The sequence below is a fragment of the Mytilus galloprovincialis genome, chromosome 13, assembly GCF_965363235.1.
Source record: "Mytilus galloprovincialis chromosome 13, xbMytGall1.hap1.1, whole genome shotgun sequence".
Classification (NCBI taxonomy): Eukaryota; Metazoa; Mollusca; class Bivalvia; order Mytilida; family Mytilidae; genus Mytilus; species Mytilus galloprovincialis.
Genome location: NC_134850.1, coordinates 56,276,733 through 56,299,429, shown reverse-complemented (window position 1 = coordinate 56,299,429; position 22,697 = coordinate 56,276,733). Strand labels below are relative to the sequence as shown.

At 36.6% G+C, this 22,697-nt stretch overlaps 1 protein-coding gene across 2 annotated transcripts; it reads left to right on the top strand.

The window, feature by feature from the left end:
* Positions 1-5,184: 5,184 nt before the first annotated feature.
* LOC143057626 (monocarboxylate transporter 12-like) lies at positions 5,185-20,795 on the top strand. 2 transcript variants are annotated; one of them, XM_076230969.1, is made up of 5 exons: positions 5,185-5,615; positions 16,271-16,414; positions 17,577-18,344; positions 20,342-20,392; positions 20,534-20,795. In XM_076230969.1, the coding sequence occupies exons 1-5, from the start codon at positions 5,426-5,428 to the stop codon at positions 20,752-20,754; spliced, it is 1,374 nt and encodes a 457-aa protein (XP_076087084.1). In that variant the 5' UTR covers positions 5,185-5,425; the 3' UTR covers positions 20,755-20,795. The 2 variants fall into 2 exon arrangements, with proteins under 2 accessions (XP_076087084.1, XP_076087085.1); XM_076230970.1 differs by lacking the exon at positions 5,185-5,615 and adding an exon at positions 5,810-6,069.
* The last annotated feature ends 1,902 nt before the right edge of the window (positions 20,796-22,697 follow it).

The window sequence follows — 22,697 nt, the reverse complement described above, 5'->3', positions numbered from 1 at the left end:
GATATAGGGTTTATAATCTAACAGTAAAACATAATATAGAATTACATAGCAAAGAACAATTAAATATTCTTAGTGTTATGAAACTCTATTGGTGGAAAGTCTTTGAAATTCAAAGGTTCTAGAAGAGACATATTAATATACTATCAAGCCGTTGTCATGAGTATATACATGTATGTCTCTGGTTCTAGCATCTAGCTATAGGTTAATTTTAACTTTTACATTTATGTCATATATATAAAAAGTAAAATCGCACAAAAACTGAACGACGAGGAAAATTCAAAATAGAGAGTCCCTAATCAAATGGCTAAATCAAAAGCCAAAACACATCAAACGAATGGACAACTGTCATATTTCTGACTTGGTTCAGGTATTTTCTTAAGTTAAAAAAATGTGGATTTAACTTAGTGTTATAGCTAGTAAAATCTCTCACTTGTATGACAGTCGCAGAAAATTATCTTGACCACAATGTTTGAACAAAAAAAACAGCCTGTAATTCAGTGGTTGTCGTTTGTTTATGTGTTGCATATTTGTTTTTCGTTCATTTTTTTTTTACATAAATAAGGCCGTTAGTTTTCTCGTTTGAATTGTTTTACATTATCTTATCGGGGCCTTTTATAGCTCACTATGCGGTATGGGCTTTGCTCATTGTTGAAGGCCGTACGATGACCTATAGTTGTTAATGTCTGTGTCATTTTGGTCTTTTGTGGATAGCTGTCTCATTGGCAATCATACCACATCTTCTTTTTTATATAATAAGTAAAAATGTCAAAAAGAGGTGTACGGCAATTACAATGGTTCACCATCACAATTACGGAAGTATAAGCACAAAGCCTTGCCTCATCTCACAAAGAAACATAAAAAGACACAAATTTTAAACAAAAGATATTTTCAAAAATAAAAGAAAAAAGGTATAGGAAAAATAAAAAAGACGAGAGGTTGTAACATTGAAGCATATTAGCAAACAATAACAACATGTATCTGATTACATAAATTATCAAAGAACAATAACACAATGACGGGATGTAAAAGTACTGAGCCACGTGAAATGCAACAAAGAACACAAAAAGGCATATAAACAAATAGCTATAGAAGATGTGGTATGAGTGCCAATGAGTCAATTCTCTATCCAAGTCACAATTTGTAAAAGTAAACCATTATAAGTCGAAGTACGGTCTTCAACACGGAACATTGTCTCGCACCGAACAGCAAACTATAAAGGGTCCAAAGAATAATTAGTGTAAAACTATTCAAACGGGAAAACTATCGGTTTAATCTATATAAAAAAAAAAACGAGAAAAGAAAACACTTATGAATCACACTAACAAACGACAACCATTGAACATCAGTTCTATTACGTAACCATGGTAACATCGTGATTGATTAAATGGGGTTATAAGAAATATATAAACCAGAGGTTGTAACATTGAAGCATATTAGCAAAAATGAAAGACTAGAATAGAAAACTTATCATAGAACAATAACACAACGACGGGATGTTTAAGTACTAAGTCACGTCAACTGGAGACCACTAAAACAGACTATAAATAGTAAAAATAATATTCATAAAGCCAAGCAAACGAATACTATTACATGTAATTAAGATGGTAAACAACGTCAGTGCCCAGAATATATACTTCAAAACCGTCGTGTATTATTTGTGAAGTTGATACGGAATATTAGAAAAATGACGAGTCTTCTTTGACATACGTGTATCCCTGGTTCATCAACTTTCTGCTCAAACACCGGTGATTTCCCCGAAAGTTGAAGAAGTTTCTGCATGCTCTTGAAAACCGCATAAGTTGGGAAACGTTTATCCCATATGCAGGTATATTGCTACTAACGGTGGGGGGAATTAATAATTTAAAAATTAAAATCGTCTGGCGTATTAAATTATAATCCTGGTACCTTTGATAACTATTGTCATAGATTCTGGTACTGGGATGACCGTGTATGTCTAATTCGAAGTATAAGTCTAAAAATGAAAGGGATATATTAATGGAACCAAATCAGAAAAAAATGGTATTGTTAAAGAAAAGAACATCATAGATAAACAACTATAAACTAATTGTGTTTATACAACTATCTGCTCTCATAAATAAATTCATCATGTTTTCTTAAAAAAGAGCGACGAATAAGTTTTGTGAAAATTACACACTTATGTAAGTGTTTGGTCAACAGGTGACACTCAGATCAAAATAGTTATTAAGTCAAACATGTACAAAGTTTGTAGTTGTTGTGTCATCCTGAATTCCGAAAAATATAAAACAATTTTCTGGATAAAAAACACATACTTATTAATTCTAGAGTCACAATAAGTGTAAATCACAAATCTCCTCGAAAACAAAGACCTAACTCCGAATTTTCCCAATATGTAAGACCAAGTCCAGTGAAGTTGATACGGAATATTTACCAACAAATTCTTGGTAACTTCAGATAAACGAGACGTTCTTTTACATACACCTGGCTCATCAACTTTCTACTCAAACACCGGAGATGTCCCAGAAGGTTGGAGTATTTACTGCATGCTCTTGAAAACAGTATAAGTTGGTAAACGTTTATCCCATATGCAGGAGAAGTTGGTGTATTTCTACTAACGGTGGGGTCATAGATTCTGGTACTGGGATGACCGTGTATGTCTAATTCGAGGTATAAGTCTAAAAATGAAAGGAATATATTAATGGAACCCAATCAGAAAGATTGGGATTGTTAATGGAAAGAACATCAGCAATACATCTTAATTTCTGTTTTTATATTTAAATTATAACTGACATAGCCATATATAAAAATAGTGGTCATTTAACAAACTTGCTATGATTATTTTTCACAAGAAATGATGACAAGTGTACAATACATAACATCTCCTACTTTTATAAACTTCCCGTTTCAGTTTTAAATTAGATAACCATTAACTAAATACAACCTAAAACCACGAAGATCAGTCAGAGAGTTTTAGACAAGCAGTCTAGCACAATTATAGAAATATATAAGAATTTAAGAGACAAAACATAAAGTTTCCTTATTGAAAAAACTGATAACACCATGGCCTAAAACAAGCGACGGAAAGTCAAATAACTAACACAGAGATTGAAGTTCACTACACATAAACGGAAGACATAGTATATGACCCAATCTCCTAGGGTGAACTCATGTGCTCCATAAGGGTGAGCACATCCTGTTCCACCAGTTTTAGTCAACGTGTTGCTAATGGAAACGAAGTAAGGCATTTAAAAAAAATAATATATTGCTGTCTTGGTATATTGTGTTAACAAGGCTGTCAAATTATCCTTCTAATTTTTATTTTTGAAATTAAAAAAAAGGTAATCTGTCAAACAAAGATTTTAATCGTGCGATCTATAATGAGTTTATTTTTATAGTTATCTCCTTAAATATTTAAAAAACGAATTTTTATCACAATTTTGTTATTTAATGTATAAAATTAAAAATAAGTTTTTAGCAATATTTTGCATTGTTTTAACCTTTGATAAACACACTTTATATACACGATACACAATCATACCATTTCTCGTACGCCATTACACTATTCCACTTACACCATACACCATACACCTTCTACCATTGCACCATATGCCATGCACCATTACACCATACACGTTTTTTTGGGAAATGTACACCATTCAGGGGCAGTTTGATCTTCTTAATCCTACATCGACAACTTGATCAGCTCTTTTTGGTAAAAATCCTGATATGACCATAAAAATTAAAAATTAGGTCAAGATCAAAGGTTGAATTAATTCTTAAGAGTATGACCTTTAATGTTAATGCTTACTGATTCATATTAAATCTATTACACTCTTGTTTTAGGTTACAATAAGTATGACTGACAAAATCCATCCGAATTAGCCATTCTTTAGCGATAATTTGGCATGAAAGTACTTAGAAAACATATATTTCCTAAAAACAGTGTAAAGTAATCATATGAATTATTTGTAGACTCGAAAGAACAAATTATTTCCTTTATTTGAAGCAAAAGTATATAGAAGACTATGTTTTTGAATAGCATAATGTAAGCTATAAATATGTTCAACATATGTAACACTCCCAAACGTGTCCGATTACCACTAATAAGTATATTCTTCCCAATCGTGTCCATAATGAATAATATTGCCCAAACTTGTCCCGTTTTTATAACCTCAAACGTGTCCATTTTTAAACACCAGAACGTCGCATGTCTTTTAGCGCTAATACATGTACATCCTAAATAAAATCAATAGCGTTTACGACGATTCTATGATGGGGAACGCAGTTGATGAATTGGTCATTTTAAGCATTAGTTTGTTCAATGCTGGTTGTTTATGACTAGCATTATTGCAAATTAAATCTGTACCATTTGACCGAAATTGTTTATTGTCCAGTTGTCACTATTTTATGTTCATTAAAGGCGAACATACAAATAATTATAGTGCATTTGATTAAATCGTGAACTTGAAAAACAAATAAATTATAAACTTCAATGATGCTTTTAATATTTATTTGACGGCGGGCTTTCAGCAGTTCTGATATTTTAAAAGCTCATCAAATCATAAATCGGTTTTAAATTTTTGATTATCACTAAAGACACACGAACTATAAACATAACGTCCACTGCTAAATATTTTATTCGTTATTTGAACGACATCATGTTAACAATGAATACTGTAAATAGGTTCTATTATCATTTAGGATTGAGCCTACGGTAATTCGGAATAAACACTAGTTGGGATTTTAAACTAAAATATTTAAGAGCGAGTAAAAACCGATTTTTATGACTTCAGTAAGAAACTATTCCAATCTTCATTATTGAATAGAGTCCATTTTAAATAAAAGTTGCGGACACTTTTCTATGTGTTACACATGACCTCAACATTATCATTTTATTTTAAATTATAGGTCTTAAATCAGTTTAATCCAAATAATTAGTTGCGATAAGTTACAGTATAATATTCAAATAATTGAATACTAATGAGAATACACGAACGATTGGAAGATAGAAGTTGATCTTTAATCAGTTATTTTATTTTTTGAAATTATGACAATTTCCTGATTGCATAACAACACTGATATCGAAAAAAAAAAAACTTTGATTTTCGGACATAAACCATTCTGGTATTTTTCTTAACAATACACTAATTTATCCTGATCGTCTTATGTAACATTGTGGTTTTTAGTTATAACTCTCATTTGTTTGCAAACTAAATGTTCGCTATAATTAATCGCTAGATTTAAATAATACAAACTAAGGTTGGATTTTAATGTTTTAACGGTTGTGACGATAGATATTGAACCTATACTTTATCATGTTTATGTTAAACTTTCACATAAGGAGAACAATTAATTATCGAAGGAATTAGTCTTGCATGGATGCGTATCAACTCAAGAGCAAATCATATGTTTAATGTTTATAGTGTAATCGTGTTTGCATTTACAAATGTCAACCTCCCCCGACAGAGGTTGGGCATGGCTCGTCCTCTTAGGGTCAGTAGGAGAACATATTGTAATGGGCTATTTAGCGTATGCCAGCGGAATGATACATATCGCACTACTAGAAAACTTCAATGCCGATGTATTAACAACAACATGGATTTCTGCACTATTTTTAGCTTTAATGACAGGCTCAGGTAAATGAACCTTTTTGCATTATAGTTTGCAAATGAAACATATTGTCATGTATTGTAATTGTAGTTACGTCATCATGTGTATCTTGTACATCATTAAAATAGAATTATTACAACGCGTAGAGAAAAATCAATACACACTTATATTAGTTTTTTTAGTGTTATACGAGAATCCGGGAAGTCATGTATTAGATACAATACAAAGGTAACAAAGAAACAGTCCGGTAACAACCGTTGCCGGATAGTTTTTCTGCACGAATAGTCAGGATCAACGTCCGAGGGGCTAGCCGAGGACCTTGACCTGACTACAAGCGCAAAAACTATACGGCAGGTTGTTTCCGGCCTGTTTTTTTGTTACTTTTGTTTTGTATCTGACTTGTACGACGTTTCAAGGAAGAAGTATTACATTTTGCAAGCTTAATATTTGAGAAACTGAAATGGCCTCAAATCAGTAAATGTAAGTTAAAGAATAAACACATTTATAGCTCACCTGGCCCGAAGGCCTCAAATCATTATGTAAGTTAAAGAATAAACACATGTTTAGCTCACTGAATGGAATGAAACCAAACATGGCATGAATGTTCCTTATGAGGTGCTGACCAAGTGTTGTTACTTTGTAGCCGATCCATCATCCAAGATGGCCGCCAGCAGGGGACTTAATTTAACATAGGACCCTATGGGAAATGCATACAAATGACTTCTTCTAGAGAACCACTGGATAGAATGAAACCAAACATGGCATGAATGTTCCTTATGGGTTGCTGACCAAGTGTTGTTACTTTGTAGCCGATCCATCATCCAAGATGGCCGCCAGCGGGGGACTTAATTTAACATAGGACCCTATGGGAAATGCATACAAATGACTTCTTCTAGAGAACCACTGAATGGAATGAAACCAATCATGGCATGAATGTTCCTTATGGGTTGCTGACCAAGTGTTGTTACTTTGTAGCCGATCCATCATCCAAGATGGCCGCCAGCGGGGGACTGAGTTTAACATAGGACCCTATGGGAAATGCATACAAATGACTTCTTCTAGAGAACCACTGAATGGAATGAAATCAAACATGGCATGAATGTTCCTTATGAGGTGATGACCAAGTGTTGTTACTTTGTAGCCGATCCATCATCCAAGATGGCCGCCAGCGGGGGACTTAGTTTAACATAGGACCCTATGGGAAATGCATACAAATGACTTCTTCTAGAGAACCACTGAATGGAATGAAACCAAACATGGCATGAATGTTCCTTATGGGTTGCTGACCAAGTGTTGTTACTTTGTAGCCGATCCATCATCCAAGATGGCCTCAAGCGGGGGACTTAGTTTAACATAGGACCCTATGGGAAATGCATACAAATGACTTCTTCTAGAGAACCACTGAATGGAATGAAATCAAACATGGCATGAATGTTCCTTTTGAGGTGATGACCAAGTGTTGTTACTTTGTAGCCGATCCATCATCCAAGATGGCCGCCAGCGGGGGACTTAGTTTAACATAGGACTCTATGGGAAATGCATACAAATGACTTCTTCTAGAGAACCACTGAATGGAATGAAACCAAACATTGCATGAATGTTCCTTATGGGCTGCTGACCAAGTGTTGTTACTTTGTAGCCGATCCATCATCCAAGATGGCTGCCAGCAGGGGACTTAGTTTCACATAGGACCCTATGGGAAATGCATACAAATGACTTCTTCTAGAGAACCACTGAATAGAATGAAACCAAACATGGCCTGAATGTTCCTTATGGGTTGCTGACCAAGTGTTGTTACTTTGTAGCCGATCCATCATCCAAGATGGCCGCCAGCGGGGGACTTAATTTAACATAGGACCCTATGGGAAATGCATACAAATGACTTCTACTAGAGAACCACTGAATGGAATGAAACCAAACATGGCATGAATGTTCCTTATTGGTTGCTGACCAAGTGTTGTTACTTTGTAGCCGATCCATCATCCAAGATGGCCGCCAGCGGGGGACTTAGTTTAACATAGGACCCTATGGGAAATGCATACAAATGACTTCTTCTAGAGAACCACTGAATGGAATGAAATCAAACATGGCATGAATGTTCCTTATGAGGTGATGACCAAGTGTTGTTACTTTGTAGCCGATCCATCATCCAAGATGGCCGCCAGCGGGGGACTTAGTTTAACATAGGACCCTATGGGAAATGCATACAAATGACTTCTTCTAGAGAACCACTGAATGGAATGAAATCAAACATGGCATGAATGTTCCTTATGAGGTGCTGACCAAGTGTTGTTACTTTGTAGTCGATCCATCATCCAAGATGGCCGCCAGCGGGAGGACTTAGTTTAACATAGGACCCTATGGGAAATGCATACAAATGACTTCTTCTAGAGAACCACTGAATGGAATGAAACCAAACATGGTATGAATGTTCCTTATGAAGTGCTGACCAAGTGTTGTTACTTTGTAGCCGATCCATGATCTAAGATGGCCGCCAGCGGGGGACTTAGTTTAACATAGGACCCTATGGGATATGCATACAAATGACTTCTTCTAGAGAACCAGTGAATGGAATAAAACCAAACATGGCTTGAATGTTCCTTATGAGGTGATGACCAAGTGTTGTTACTTTGTAGCCGATCCATCATCCAAGATGGCCACCAGCGGGGGACTTAGTTTAACATAGGACCCTAAGGGATATGCATTCAAATGACTTCTTCTAGAGAACCACTGAATGGAATGAAACCAAACATGGCATGCATGTTCCTTATGAGGTGATGACCAAGTGTTGTTACTTTGTAGCCGATCCATCATCCAAGATGGCCGCCAGCGGGGGACTTAGTTTAACATAGGACCTTATTGGAAATTCATACAAATGACTTCTCTAGAGAACCACTGAATGGAATGAAACCAAACATGGCATGAATGTTCCTTATGAGATGCTGACCAAGTGTTGTTACTTTGTCTCCGATCCATCATCCAAGATGGCTGCCAGCGGGCAGGGGGCTTAGTTTAACATAGGACCTTATGGGAAATGCATACAAAAGTCTTCTTCTAGAAAACCACTGAATAGAATGAAACCAAACATGGCATGAATGTTCCTTATGGGTTGCTGACCAAGTGTTGTTACTTTGTAGCCGATCCATCATCCAAGATGGCCGCCAGCGGGGGACTTAATTTAACATAGGACCCTATGGGAAATGCATACAAATGACTTCTTCTAGAGAACCACTGAATGGAATGAAACCAAACATGGCATGAATGTTCCTTATTGGTTGCTGACCATGTGTTGTTACTTTGTAGCCGAACCATCATCCAAGATGGCCGCCAGCGGGGGACTTAGTTTAACATAGGACCCTATGGGAAATGCATACAAATGACTTCTTCTAGAGAACCACTGAATGGAATGAAATCAAACATGGCATGAATGTTCCTTATGAGGTGATGACCAAGTGTTGTTACTTTGTAGCCGATCCATCATCCAAGATGGCCGCCAGCGGGAGGACTTAGTTTAACATAGGACCCTATGGGAAATGCATACAAATGACTTCTTCTAGAGAACCACTGAATGGAATGAAACCAAACATGGCATGAATGTTCCTTATGAGGTGCTGACCAAGTGTTGTTACTTTGTAGCCGATCCATGATCCAAGATGGCCGCCAGCGGGGGACTTAGTTTAACATAGGACCCTATGGGATATGCATACAAATGACTTCTTCTAGAGAACCAGTGAATGGAATGAAACCAAACATGGCTTGAATGTTCCTTATGAGGTGATGACCAAGTGTTGTTACTTTGTAGCCGATCCATCATCCAAGATGGCCGCCAGCGGGGGACTTAGTTTAACATAGGACCCTAAGGGATATGCATTCAAATGACTTCTTCTAGAGAACCACTGAATGGAATGAAACCAAACATGGCATGCATGTTCCTTATGAGGTGATGACCAAGTGTTGTTACTTTGTAGCCGATCCATCATCCAAGATGGCCTCAAGCGGGGGACTTAGTTTAACATAGGACCCTATGGGAAATGCATACAAATGACTTCTTCTAGAGAACCACTGAATGGAATGAAATCAAACATGGCATGAATGTTCCTTTTGAGGTGATGACCAAGTGTTGTTACTTTGTAGCCGATCCATCATCCAAGATGGCCGCCAGCGGGGGACTTAGTTTAACATAGGACTCTATGGGAAATGCATACAAATGACTTCTTCTAGAGAACCACTGAATGGAATGAAACCAAACATTGCATGAATGTTCCTTATGGGCTGCTGACCAAGTGTTGTTACTTTGTAGCCGATCCATCATCCAAGATGGCTGCCAGCAGGGGACTTAGTTTCACATAGGACCCTATAGGAAATGCATACAAATGACTTCTTCTAGAGAACCACTGAATAGAATGAAACCAAACATGGCATGAATGTTCCTTATGGGTTGCTGACCAAGTGTTGTTACTTTGTAGCCGATCCATCATCCAAGATGGCCGCCAGCGGGGGACTTAATTTAACATAGGACCCTATGGGAAATGCATACAAATGACTTCTTCTAGAGAACCACTGAATGGAATGAAACCAAACATGGCATGAATGTTCCTTATTGGTTGCTGACCAAGTGTTGTTACTTTGTAGCCGATCCATCATCCAAGATGGCCGCCAGCGGGGGACTTAGTTTAACATAGGACCCTATGGGAAATGCATACAAATGACTTCTTCTAGAGAACCACTGAATGGAATGAAATCAAACATGGCATGAATGTTCCTTATGAGGTGCTGACCAAGTGTTGTTACTTTGTAGTCGATCCATCATCCAAGATGGCCGCCAGCGGGAGGACTTAGTTTAACATAGGACCCTATGGGAAATGCATACAAATGACTTCTTCTAGAGAACCACTGAATGGAATGAAACCAAACATGGTATGAATGTTCCTTATGAAGTGCTGACCAAGTGTTGTTACTTTGTAGCCGATCTATGATCTAAGATGGCCGCCAGCGGGGGACTTAGTTTAACATAGGACCCTATGGGATATGCATACAAATGACTTCTTCTAGAGAACCAGTGAATGGAATGAAACCAAACATGGCTTGAATGTTCCTTATGAGGTGATGATCAAGTGTTGTTACTTTGTAGCCGATCCATGATCCAAGATGGCCGCCAGCGGGGGACTTAGTTTAACATAGGACCCTAAGGGATATGCATTCAAATGACTTCTTCTAGACAACCACTGAATGGAATGAAACCAAACATGGCATGCATGTTCCTTATGAGGTGATGACAAAGTGTTGTTACTTTGTAGCCGATCCATCATCCAAGATGGCCGCCAGCGGGGGACTTAGTTTAACATAGGACCTTATTGGAAATTCATACAAATGACTTCTCTAGAGAACCACTGAATGGAATGAAACCAAACATGGCATGAATGTTCCTTATGAGATGCTGACCAAGTGTTGTTACTTTGTCTCCGATCCATCATCCAAGATGGCTGCCAGCGGGCAGGGGGGCTTAGTTTAACATAGGACCTTATGGGAAATGCATACAAAAGTCTTCTTCTAGAGAACCACTGAATAGAATGAAACCAAACATGGCATGAATGTTCCTTATGGGTTGCTGACCAAGTGTTGTTACTTTGTAGCCGATCCATCATCCAAGATGGCCGCCAGCGGGGGACTTAATTTAACATAGGACCCTATGGGAAATGCATACAAATGACTTCTTCTAGAGAACCACTGAATGGAATGGAACCAAACATGGCATGAATGTTCCTTATTGGTTGCTGACCAAGTGTTGTTACTTTGTAGCCGATCCATCATCCAAGATGGCCGCCAGCGGGGGACTTAATTTAACATAGGACCCTATGGGAAATGCATACAAATGACTTCTTCTAGAGAACCACTGAATGGAATGAAATCAAACATGGCATGAATGTTCCTTATGAGGTGATGACCAAGTGTTGTTACTTTGTCTCCGATCCATCATCCAAGATGGCCGCCAGCGGGAGGACTTAGTTTAACATAGGACCCTATGGGAAATGCATACAAATGACTTCTTCTAGAGAACCACTGAATGGAATGAAACCAAACATGGCATGAATGTTCCTTATGAGGTGCTGACCAAGTGTTGTTACTTTGTAGCCGATCCATGATCCAAGATGGCCGCCAGCGGGGGACTTAGTTTAACATAGGACCCTATGGGATATGCATACAAATGACTTCTTCTAGAGAACCAGTGAATGGAATGAAACCAAACATGGCTTGAATGTTCCTTATGAGGTGATGACGAAGTGTTGTTACTTTGTAGCCGATCCATCATCCAAGATGGCCGCCAGCGGGGGACTTAGTTTAACATAGGACCCTAAGGGATATGCATTCAAATGACTTCTTCTAGAGAACCACTGAATGGAATGAAACCAAACATGGCATGCATGTTCCTTATGAGGTGATGACCAAGTGTTGTTACTTTGTAGCCGATCCATCATCCAAGATGGCCTCAAGCGGGGGACTTAGTTTAACATAGGACCCTATGGGAAATGCATACAAATGACTTCTTCTAGAGAACCACTGAATGGAATGAAATCAAACATGGCATGAATGTTCCTTTTGAGGTGATGACCAAGTGTTGTTACTTTGTAGCCGATCCATCATCCAATATGGCCGCCAGCGGGGGACTTAGTTTAACATAGGACCCTAAGGGATATGCATTCAAATGACTTCTTCTAGAGAACCACTGAATGGAATGAAACCAAACATGGCATGCATGTTCCTTATGAGGTGATGACCAAGTGTTGTTACTTTGTAGCCGATCCATGATCTAAGATGGCCGCCAGCGGGGGACTTAGTTTAACATAGGACCCTATGGGATATGCATACAAATGACTTCTTCTAGAGAACCAGTGAATGGAATGAAACCAAACATGGCTTGAATGTTCCTTATGAGGTGATGACCAAGTGTTGTTACTTTGTAGCCGATCCATCATCCAAGATGGCCGCCAGCGGGGGACTTAGTTTAACATAGGACCCTAAGGGATATGCATTCAAATGACTTCTTCTAGAGAACCACTGAATGGAATGAAACCAAACATGGCATGCATGTTCCTTATGAGGTGATGACCAAGTGTTGTTACTTTGTAGCCGATCCATCATCCAAGATGGCCGCCAGCGGGGGACTTAGTTTAACATAGGACCTTATTGGAAATTCATACAAATGACTTCTCTAGAGAACCACTGAATGGAATGAAACCAAACATGGCATGAATGTTCCTTATGAGATGCTGACCAAGTGTTGTTACTTTGTCTCCGATCCATCATCCAAGATGGCTGCCAGCGGGCAGGGGGGCTTAGTTTAACATAGGACCTTATGGGAAATGCATACAAAAGTCTTCTTCTAGAGAACCACTGAATAGAATGAAACCAAACATGGCATGAATGTTCCTTATGGGTTGCTGACCAAGTGTTGTTACTTTGTAGCCGATCCATCATCCAAGATGGCCGCCAGCGGGGGACTTAGTTTAACATAGGACTCTATGGGAAATGCATACAAATGACTTCTTCTAGAGAACCACTGAATGGAATGAAACCAAACATTGCATGAATGTTCCTTATGGGCTGCTGACCAAGAGTTGTTACTTTGTAGCCGATCCATCATCCAAGATGGCTGCCAGCAGGGGACTTAGTTTCACATAGGACCCTATGGGAAATGCATACAACTGACTTCTTCTAGAGAACCACTGAATAGAATGAAACCAAACATGGCTTGAATGTTCCTTATGGGTTGCTGACCAAGTGTTGTTACTTTGTAGCCGATCCATCATCCAAGATGGCCGCCAGCGGGGGACTTAATTTAACATAGGACCCTATGGGAAATGCATACAAATGACTTCTTCTAGAGAACCACTGAATGGAATGAAACCAAACATGGCATGAATGTTCCTTATTGGTTGCTGACCAAGTGTTGTTACTTTGTAGCCGATCCATCATCCAAGATGGCCGCCAGCGGGGGACTTAGTTTAACATAGGACCCTATGGGAAATGCATACAAATGACTTCTTCTAGAGAACCACTGAATGGAATGAAATCAAACATGGCATGAATGTTCCTTATGAGGTGATGACCAAGTGTTGTTACTTTGTAGCCGATCCATCATCCAAGATGGCCGCCAGCGGGGGACTTAATTTAACATAGGACCCTATGGGAAATGCATACAAATGACTTCTTCTAGAGAACCACTGAATGGAATGAAATCAAACATGGCATGAATGTTCCTTATGAGGTGATGACCAAGTGTTGTTACTTTGTAGCCGATCCATCATCCAAGATGGCCGCCAGCGGGAGGACTTAGTTTAACATAGGACCCTATGGGAAATGCATACAAATGACTTCTTCTAGAGAACCACTGAATGGAATGAAACCAAACATGGCATGAATGTTCCTTATGAGGTGCTGACCAAGTGTTGTTACTTTGTAGCCGATCCATGATCCAAGATGGCCGCCAGCGGGGGACTTAGTTTAACATAGGACCCTATGGGATATGCATACAAATGACTTCTTCTAGAGAACCAGTGAATGGAATGAAACCAAACATGGCTTGAATGTTCCTTATGAGGTGATGACCAAGTGTTGTTACTTTGTAACCGATCCATCATCCAAGATGGCCGCCAGCGGGGGACTTAGTTTAACATAGGACCCTAAGGGATATGCATTCAAATGACTTCTTCTAGAGAACCACTGAATGGAATGAAACCAAATATGGCATGCATGTTCCTTATGAGGTGATGACCAAGTGTTGTTACTTTGTAGCCGATCCATCATCCAAGATGGCCGCCAGCGGGGGACTTAGTTTAACATAGGACCTTATTGGAAATTCATACAAATGACTTCTCTAGAGAACCACTGAATGGAATGAAACCAAACATGGCATGAATGTTCCTTATGAGATGCTGACCAAGTGTTGTTACTTTGTCTCCGATCCATCATCCAAGATGGCTGCCAGCGGGCAGGGGGGCTTAGTTGAACATAGGACCTTATGGGAAATGCATACAAAAGTCTTCTTCTAGAGAACCAGGGAATTGAATGAAATCAAACAAAGCATGAATAGTCCTTTCCTTAAGAGGTGCTGGCCAAGTGTTGTTACTTTATAACCAAATTTTATCTGTTTTTATATGATTTCAAAAACTAAAGTAGAGTCAGGTGAGCGATACAGGCTCTTGAGAGCCTCTAGTTTTTATTTTACTTCAACGGAGTTTTTTTTCCAGAAAAAAAAATCAGGAATCTAATAATTTGATAAAAACAAAAGAAACCATTTCAAGTATAAGATTTATGTTATCAAGTTTGAGACTTTTTTAAAATGCAACTTCTTTGAAATGTAATATATTTAAGAAATATTTTAGTGGTAAGTAAGCTAACGTTTAATTTTATGGGTGAAACGGAAAGCGGGAGGGGGCCTTAATGGATTTGAAATAAACAGGCTGTGATCTTTACTTTGATGAAAAAATGCAGGATGTGCCATTTCATTTCCCCATTCCCCCTTTAAACATTTCGTGAAAATCGCACGTTTGCTGTCAAATACATGAATTTAATATTCAGTGGGGTGAGGGGTGCCGGGGGTTGGAATCTCTTTTTTTGGACGATCAATGCATGTGAATGTGGACAAATAGTGGAAACCCCCTTTTTCCTGGGGTGGGAACCCCTTTCTTAAAATGACTGGATCCGCCCCTGATAGATTTGAATTCAACTTATAATTAAATTCAATAACAATATAAATGTATCAAAAGAATGAATTTTCTACTTCATTATTGAGTGAAATGTTATATAAAAAAGGATTTTGTTCTGTTATTGTATATATTAAGACAAATACTTAAAAAAAAATAAAATCATGCTCTTCAAGAGTTGCTGCTTATTTGGACATGTATTACACGAACACTTTTTATTTATAGGATCAATCGTGCATCGATGAGTTGATAGGGATTTTATCTTTTGATGAGATTTGTTTCTTATTTACATATTTTCTGTCTTTTTTAATTGAAATATAAACGTCGGTATCATCATTTCTTCACTTTCAGCATTATCTCAAATTACTATTCATATCCATGCTCCATAAAAAAAGGGGGGGTATGTACTTTTCTAATTATATTAACTATTTACCTTTACAACACCATCACCCAATATATATATTTTCGTATTTTATATTAAAGTCGTACAATACTAAATTGAATACAACTTTTTTCCCTATAACTAGTACGTATACCCTCTCAACCACGACAAAACGAAATACACTAAATTCATAGTAATATAGTCATAGAGAACACAGCATCGTCAAGAAACTCAAAAAAGAACAATATAAGGAATTAATGTAAATTGTTACGAATTATTAATTGTTAATTATTAGCAATTGGTCGTTTTCTGTTCTTTATGGTAAATTTGCAGATGTATGGCTTTCATTATCAAATTTAATATGGAATCACATTGATTGATTGATTGATTGATTGGTGTTTGCTTAACCTCTAAATGTTAATATTTCGTTAAGACGAGAACGGATTAGCAAAAACTGAAACTCCATGGTACAAATATAGTTTGTATGTTTGGATAATGTCAACTTCCTGCCAGCTTAGAACGTATTGTGATATTTCTGTTATAAAAAGCAAGCTTGAGCCTAGTGTTTCGCAATTGCTTATTGTTATGTTTTCAGGACCTATTGCCAGTACCATCATCAACCGATATAGTTGTAGAGTGGCTATGATACTAGGGTCACTCATGTTATCCACAGGACTTGTCTTAACAGGCTTTGTAGAGGATATCAAATGGACATTTTTTACATTTGGAATTCTTGCAGGTAAAATTAGAAAATCGAATTCCAAGGTAGATTCAATAGAATGAGTCAATAACACCTGACAAAATAAAATGCTAGAATATATTAATTGGCTCTTAAAGGTACTAGGTGTATAATCTAATACGTCAGATGTACTTTTCGTCTATATAAGACTCATCAGTGACGCTAAGATCAAAATAGTTACGTAGCCAAACAAGTACCAAGGTGAAGAGCATTGATGACCCAAAAATCCAAAAAAATGTGCCAAGTACGACTAAGGTTAACTTACAAAACGAATGGATAACAAACATTCGCAAGTACCATGGAAACTTATCACAAATAAAAAGAAATATGCGTTTTACACCCGGAAACTATCGTCGTGTTTCTTAGTCATGTTAGCTACTATCATTCATTTTTATTTTTTGGTATGAATACGATAACTCTTTTAATTCTGAAAAATTGGAACCTGTATTCAAAAGCAACATCAAACACTATAAAGACAGAAAATAAACCGCACTAAAGTTATATGCTTTTATTATTATATTGCAGAGTACAGGTTAATATTGGGACGTGAAAGTGGTGTGACACATCAGAATTCAGGGGTCTTTTAAATCTTGGCACCTTAATACAGAGAATGTTAGTTTAGATAAAAAATCGTAACGAAACGAAAAAACAGAATCTCAATATTTTTAAAAAGCAGTATGAAATCTTTCAAAATATATGAATATGAAACGTATTCAAGCACATTTGAAGGTATCACTAACTGCGACCGAACTCAACAGAAATCTTTAATAGCATACTGATTAAGAACAGATGTGCAGCATCTGCATACGAAAACTCATATATTCGTCTGTAAGAAATACTAGTATTTGAGAGTTAAAAACTTATTTCATTTTTCATTTAAGCATCATTTAGAAGTTCTGTAGAAACAAGAAGGCGCCTAGTTGTCAAAATGGTCTTTATTGCCAATCTACTGTATACTAATTCTGTTGACACTGAAGTTATTAATTCGAACCCCGCAAGTTCTACTCTAATTTTAATTGACAATAATGGTCAGATTTTCGGTCGTTCCAAGATTTGTGATTCTTTTCATGCACTCCCATTTCCTCAAGCAATTAAACCTTACCGCAACATTTTATCAAATAGTACTGAACATGACATTAAACATCTGAATATTTTTTTTCAGGAATAGGATTTGGGTTATGCTATAACACTGGATTGATAGTGATAGCGTTTAATTTTGAAAAGAAACGTAACATGGCGTCTGGCATAGCTATATCAGGTGGTGGAATTGGACCTTTTATTTTAACTCCTGTTTTCCAATTAATATATGAGGAATATAATTATTCCGGATATTTTCTATTACTAGGAGGCCTTGCATTACAAAACTGTGTGTTCGGTGCCATATTTCGACCATCTAAAACAGAACTTGCAATGAAAACTGCCAATTCAAATCGTACGGAAAGTTTCAGTGATTCGGTGTCGTCTTATATGGAGATTGTTCGGAGTGGCTCAATGCTGTGTGTATGTTTAGGATTCTTCCTGGCCAATATTAGTATCTATCTACTCTACATACATTATCCTGAATATTGTCTCCATACAAAATCAACGAAAATGGACGTGTCTATATTTTTATCAATAGCCGGTATATCTGGTTGTGTAACAAGGGTATTATTTGGTATGGCTAATAACAGTCATAACATAAACGAGTTACTAATGCTTTTTGGAGTGTTTAGTTTGTTAGGGTTTGGTACCATAATCTTCCCTTTATTTAGTTCATATACAACGGCCAAAGTGATGTTTGCCTGCCTACTTGGCGGATATTCTGGTTGTTGTTGGGCAGTTGTGAATTCTATAGTTATAAATATTTTAGGACATGAGAGACTCGCACATGGTGTTGGTTATCTCATGATATATTGTGGAGTTGGAACATTCATAGGACCACCTCTAGCAGGTGAGTTTTATCTTTTATATTTTTTTCATACATAATTTTACACTAGATTAAGCATGCTAAGACTAATAAGTTTCTGAATTTAATAAATTTGCAAAGTTAAATAATCTTTCGTTCTTTTTTGGCAGACATCAATGGTGTTTAATTAAAATTATTTGATCGGGTGTAAAAGAGGGACGTAAGATACCAGAGGGACAGTCAAACTCATAAATCGAAAATAAAACTGACAACGCCATGGCTAAAATGACAAAAGGACAAAAGACAAACAATAGTACACATGACACAACATAGAAAACTAAAGAATAAACAACACGAACCCCACCAAAAACTAGGTAGATATAATTACATCATGTATATTTTTGTTTACAATATGACTTTGTATTTTCTGTATTCCCGTTAACGAATAGCGTAAGAAATCTTTTTTGATAACGAGTACTGGCTTCAAGAGGATATTTTTATTTGTTGTTTGAAATCTTTAAAATTCTACAATATTTTTGTTATTTAAAAGTCTAATAAAACTACAATTTAAAATTATCTTGAAATACTCTATATTTTTATTTTTAGCCATGGCGTTGTCAGTTTATTTTCTATCTCGGAGTTTGATTGTCCCTGGTATCTTTCGTTCCTCTATTATAGTTATTTATAGCTGTGTGTGAACCCTCTTACAATAAATGCCAATTCTGCTCAAATGTATCTTAAAGATTTCTTTTATCTGCCAGACATTGCCATTTCAAATTCATAAAAGTTTGTGTGCTCCAACTATATGTAAAGCCGCATTCACTTAGCGTGTTTGTATGTGATCTACATGTAACCGTAAATACCGATCACCGTTTAAATGCATCTGACAACTGAAATCATAAGTTATAAACAATTATAGACTCTTCTCTACAAAGAAGTTCAGCCCGGAATGATATCATTCTATTTTGCATGTAAATGTCTACAGGATATCTCCCAATGATAAACGATGGTGTAGAAGTTTATAAATGAAACATCAATTTACCAAATTTAAAGTGGACTTCGATAACTTAGCACCCATTCAGTAAATTGGTTATATATCATTTTATCTAATAACTCGTATTCTGTTTTGATTACAATGCCATGCAGCTCTGCCTAATTTCAGGACCTCAGAGAAAGCCTTGTTTTCTTATATATATATGGACTGTTTCGCTCTCGTAAAGATCACTTTCCGGGTCAATTCTAACCCTAAATAAATAAAGTATTTACCCATTCTAGTTCTATTCCGTTCAAGGTAAAAAATTAAAAAAAGGTTTCTCGGAAGAGTTCCTCTAGAAAACAAAATATAGCATGACTTTTATCGGCAATAACTTTTAATTTCTATCCTGAAAAATAATTAAAAAAAAAAAACGATGTTGCTTTTAGAGATCTACTGGTGATTCTGTCATAAGCACACTCAGTATCATCAGCATACACTAGCAACAATAATTTAGATAGACCGGCAAAAATATATTAACCCTATTTAAAAAAAAGATTCCTAAATTAAATCAAATCGAAATTTAAAACTGTTTTCAATTTATTTTAATCCATTTCAAATCATTTTAATACCAGTCAAATATATTCCCTTGTTGTCATTTAAGTTGGTTAAAGATGTGATTAAGCTACGCAAAGCCAGTTAGCCACGAAAAGGTAAATAAGTTAAAAATACAAATATTAAAAATGTTTTAAGTTGTTCAATATATGCTTTCAATTAGAAAGGTTGGTGATAAGAGATATGAAAACTAGCGTCATCGAAGTAATTTTGCTAAAAATAATAAAACGAGAATGCTGGTTACAAATTTCAAATGACTTTAGATATGCATAAAGCGTTAGAAATTGTTTTCTGCTCATTTCATTTGCAGTTTGATAAATATGAATTTGTTCTCAGTCTTGCCAAGTAATAGACATTACCTGATTTTCGAAGGACATGTTCATATAATATTCCAAATGACAGCGATAAGATATTTTGAACGAATAATAAGTATCTGTTTTTTTTTATTTGTAAGGTGTTATCATTAACTATGGCGGTACTTATGGAGATTCATTCATAGTGGCAGGTATGTACAACTTACAATTTTTAATGAGAGCAAAGAAAAATAAGGCTTATAAATCTTTTTTACACAACTGTAAATTTCAGATGTAATCTTTGTTTTTGAAGTTTTTACATGACTTGTATATGATATTTTTATGTATTTCAGGTATTTTATTAATTATGGGAGGATTTAGTTGTCTTTGTTGTACAATGTGCCAAGGATCAGTGGACACCAAAGAAAGTTTTGATGACTTTGAATTTACTGTAACAGCTGATGAAAATACGCAAACTATTCTAGCTAGTAATAAAACAGATGAAAATGATAGTTTTTTGATTGAAGAAATAAAAAATGTGAATTTCGGTATTAGGTTTATAAACAAACAGTAAAACATAATATAGAATTACATAATAAAGAATATTTTACTGCTCTTAACGTTATGAAACTTTATTGTAAATTCAACGGTTCTAGATTGTGGCTATAGGTTAATTTTTACTTCTGCATATATGTCATATCTATAGTCCACACACAAAAACAAGAGGAACATTAAAGCTTGGTATTGTTATCCTGCTGTTTTAGGCATTCGACTCATTTGTAGATCTTATACTTTCTCACTTCCTTTAATAATGTTAACGATTATACATAACCAAAAACTGTAAAAGGAGTAGGTCCAGTAAGACTCTTTTTTGGCCCCAACTATACCATTTTTACAAAATTGTTAAAATGTAAACTTTTAGTTATTTATTGGCAAGTAGAGAGCTTCTGTTACATAAATATGGGCTGTTTTTGACAATACAATGCACATAATCGAGTACTAGCATCATAAAGTCATGCTAAATTACTGAAATCTTCACAATTTTAGCATTTTAGTTATATTTAAGACGGTTTTTGTCTTAAATGAAAGTGGCCGCATTTGCGTTCATTCATAATATTAAAATGTAAGTTGTATATGATGATAATACATATCATATATAAAGGTTGGGGACGAACACGGATGTGGCCACTTTCATTTTTGACAAAAACACATCTGATAAATGACATTTTTTGCCATATTTGATGATTTCTCATATTTAAGCTTGCATCGGAGCGTTTTGTAATGACTAAATCGGTTAAAATCTTTCACATAAACTTATTGACTCAACTGAAATAGATACTTAATGCGGGGTTCACACATTGTCGATTGTTGTTCCCGTTTGAGATCAGACAGATACGACACGAAAAGTTAAAAAGTCGTATTATTATCCTCAATTATCTGGAATGTCCTATCATTGTCTGACCGCAGTCGTTTGAGTTCGTAACAGATTCCTACGGGTCGGGAAGAATCCGAATAGTTCGGCGAAGTACCCCGACAGTTAGGTGCGTCCCGTAACATTCGGGGAAACTCAGCCGATTTTGTCTAGTCGGATTACAATCGGGCCTATGTCGTGATAGATTCTGCTGTTGGATCAAAATCCTAACAAAGTTCTGTGTATTCTCGACGGTGTCCTGTGGAACGGGAATGATCTGGAGAAATTTTTCATTGCGGTTTTTCTGCCGATTGAGTCCAGATTGCATCCAGATCTTGTCAATTGCGAACCTTTTTTGCCGAAACCGTTCCGGAACAGTCCCGTTATTAATACGATATTCGTCAATGATACCCACGTCAGAGTCTCGACAATTACAGAATACAATGCGACTGAGACCAGACAAAGCCGTTTGCCATGCGATAGAGCGGACTGTGATAGGATTACGTTCCGACAGTACCTGATCATCCCAAGTTTGCCGACAGTTTTCGAACGGATAACTTCCGTCAGCGTCGGTTAACTATATGGTCACTGTCTGATATCTGTCGGATTCATTCGGTAGAATCGGGACGCAGTCGTGACAGACTCGGTCGAATTTTACCAGACGAAATATACAAATTGGATAAGAAGCGGATTGAGAACGGGATTATCAGGATGAATTCGCTTGGAAACGGTTGAATATCGACGTTTCCTGGACAATATCTGATTGTTGTCGTGATTAGATAATTTTTTGTTTTACAAATTTTAATTAAAGTTTGAATTTCTATCCACGATTCACAGGATCTTGGTCAGACTTTTGACAAATTTTAATCGAGAATGGTCCTGTCAAGGTGCAGTAAAAATCGTGTATGTGTGACCCCAGCTTAAGTATTTATAAAGTGTCCAAAACCTTTCGTTAGATGAGCCTGAAATGTGAGGCCAAAATCACCCCTTACCGGACCTACTCCTTTCCAAAAACATTACTATTTTTGGACAGTTACCAAAATAATTACTTGTCCTATTGGTCTGAACTTAACTTGACAGGTTATATATCTGTTGAACAATTTCAC

Coding starts and splice junctions, on each gene's coding strand:
- LOC143057626 (XM_076230969.1), top strand. CDS start 5,426: ATGTCAACCTCCCCCGACAGAGGTTGGGCATGGCTCGTCCTCTTAGGG. Junction 5,616..16,270: donor AGCTTTAATGACAGGCTCAG/GTAAATGAACCT, acceptor TTATGTTTTCAG/GACCTATTGCCAGTACCATC. Junction 20,393..20,533: donor AGATTCATTCATAGTGGCAG/GTATGTACAACT, acceptor TATGTATTTCAG/GTATTTTATTAATTATGGGA.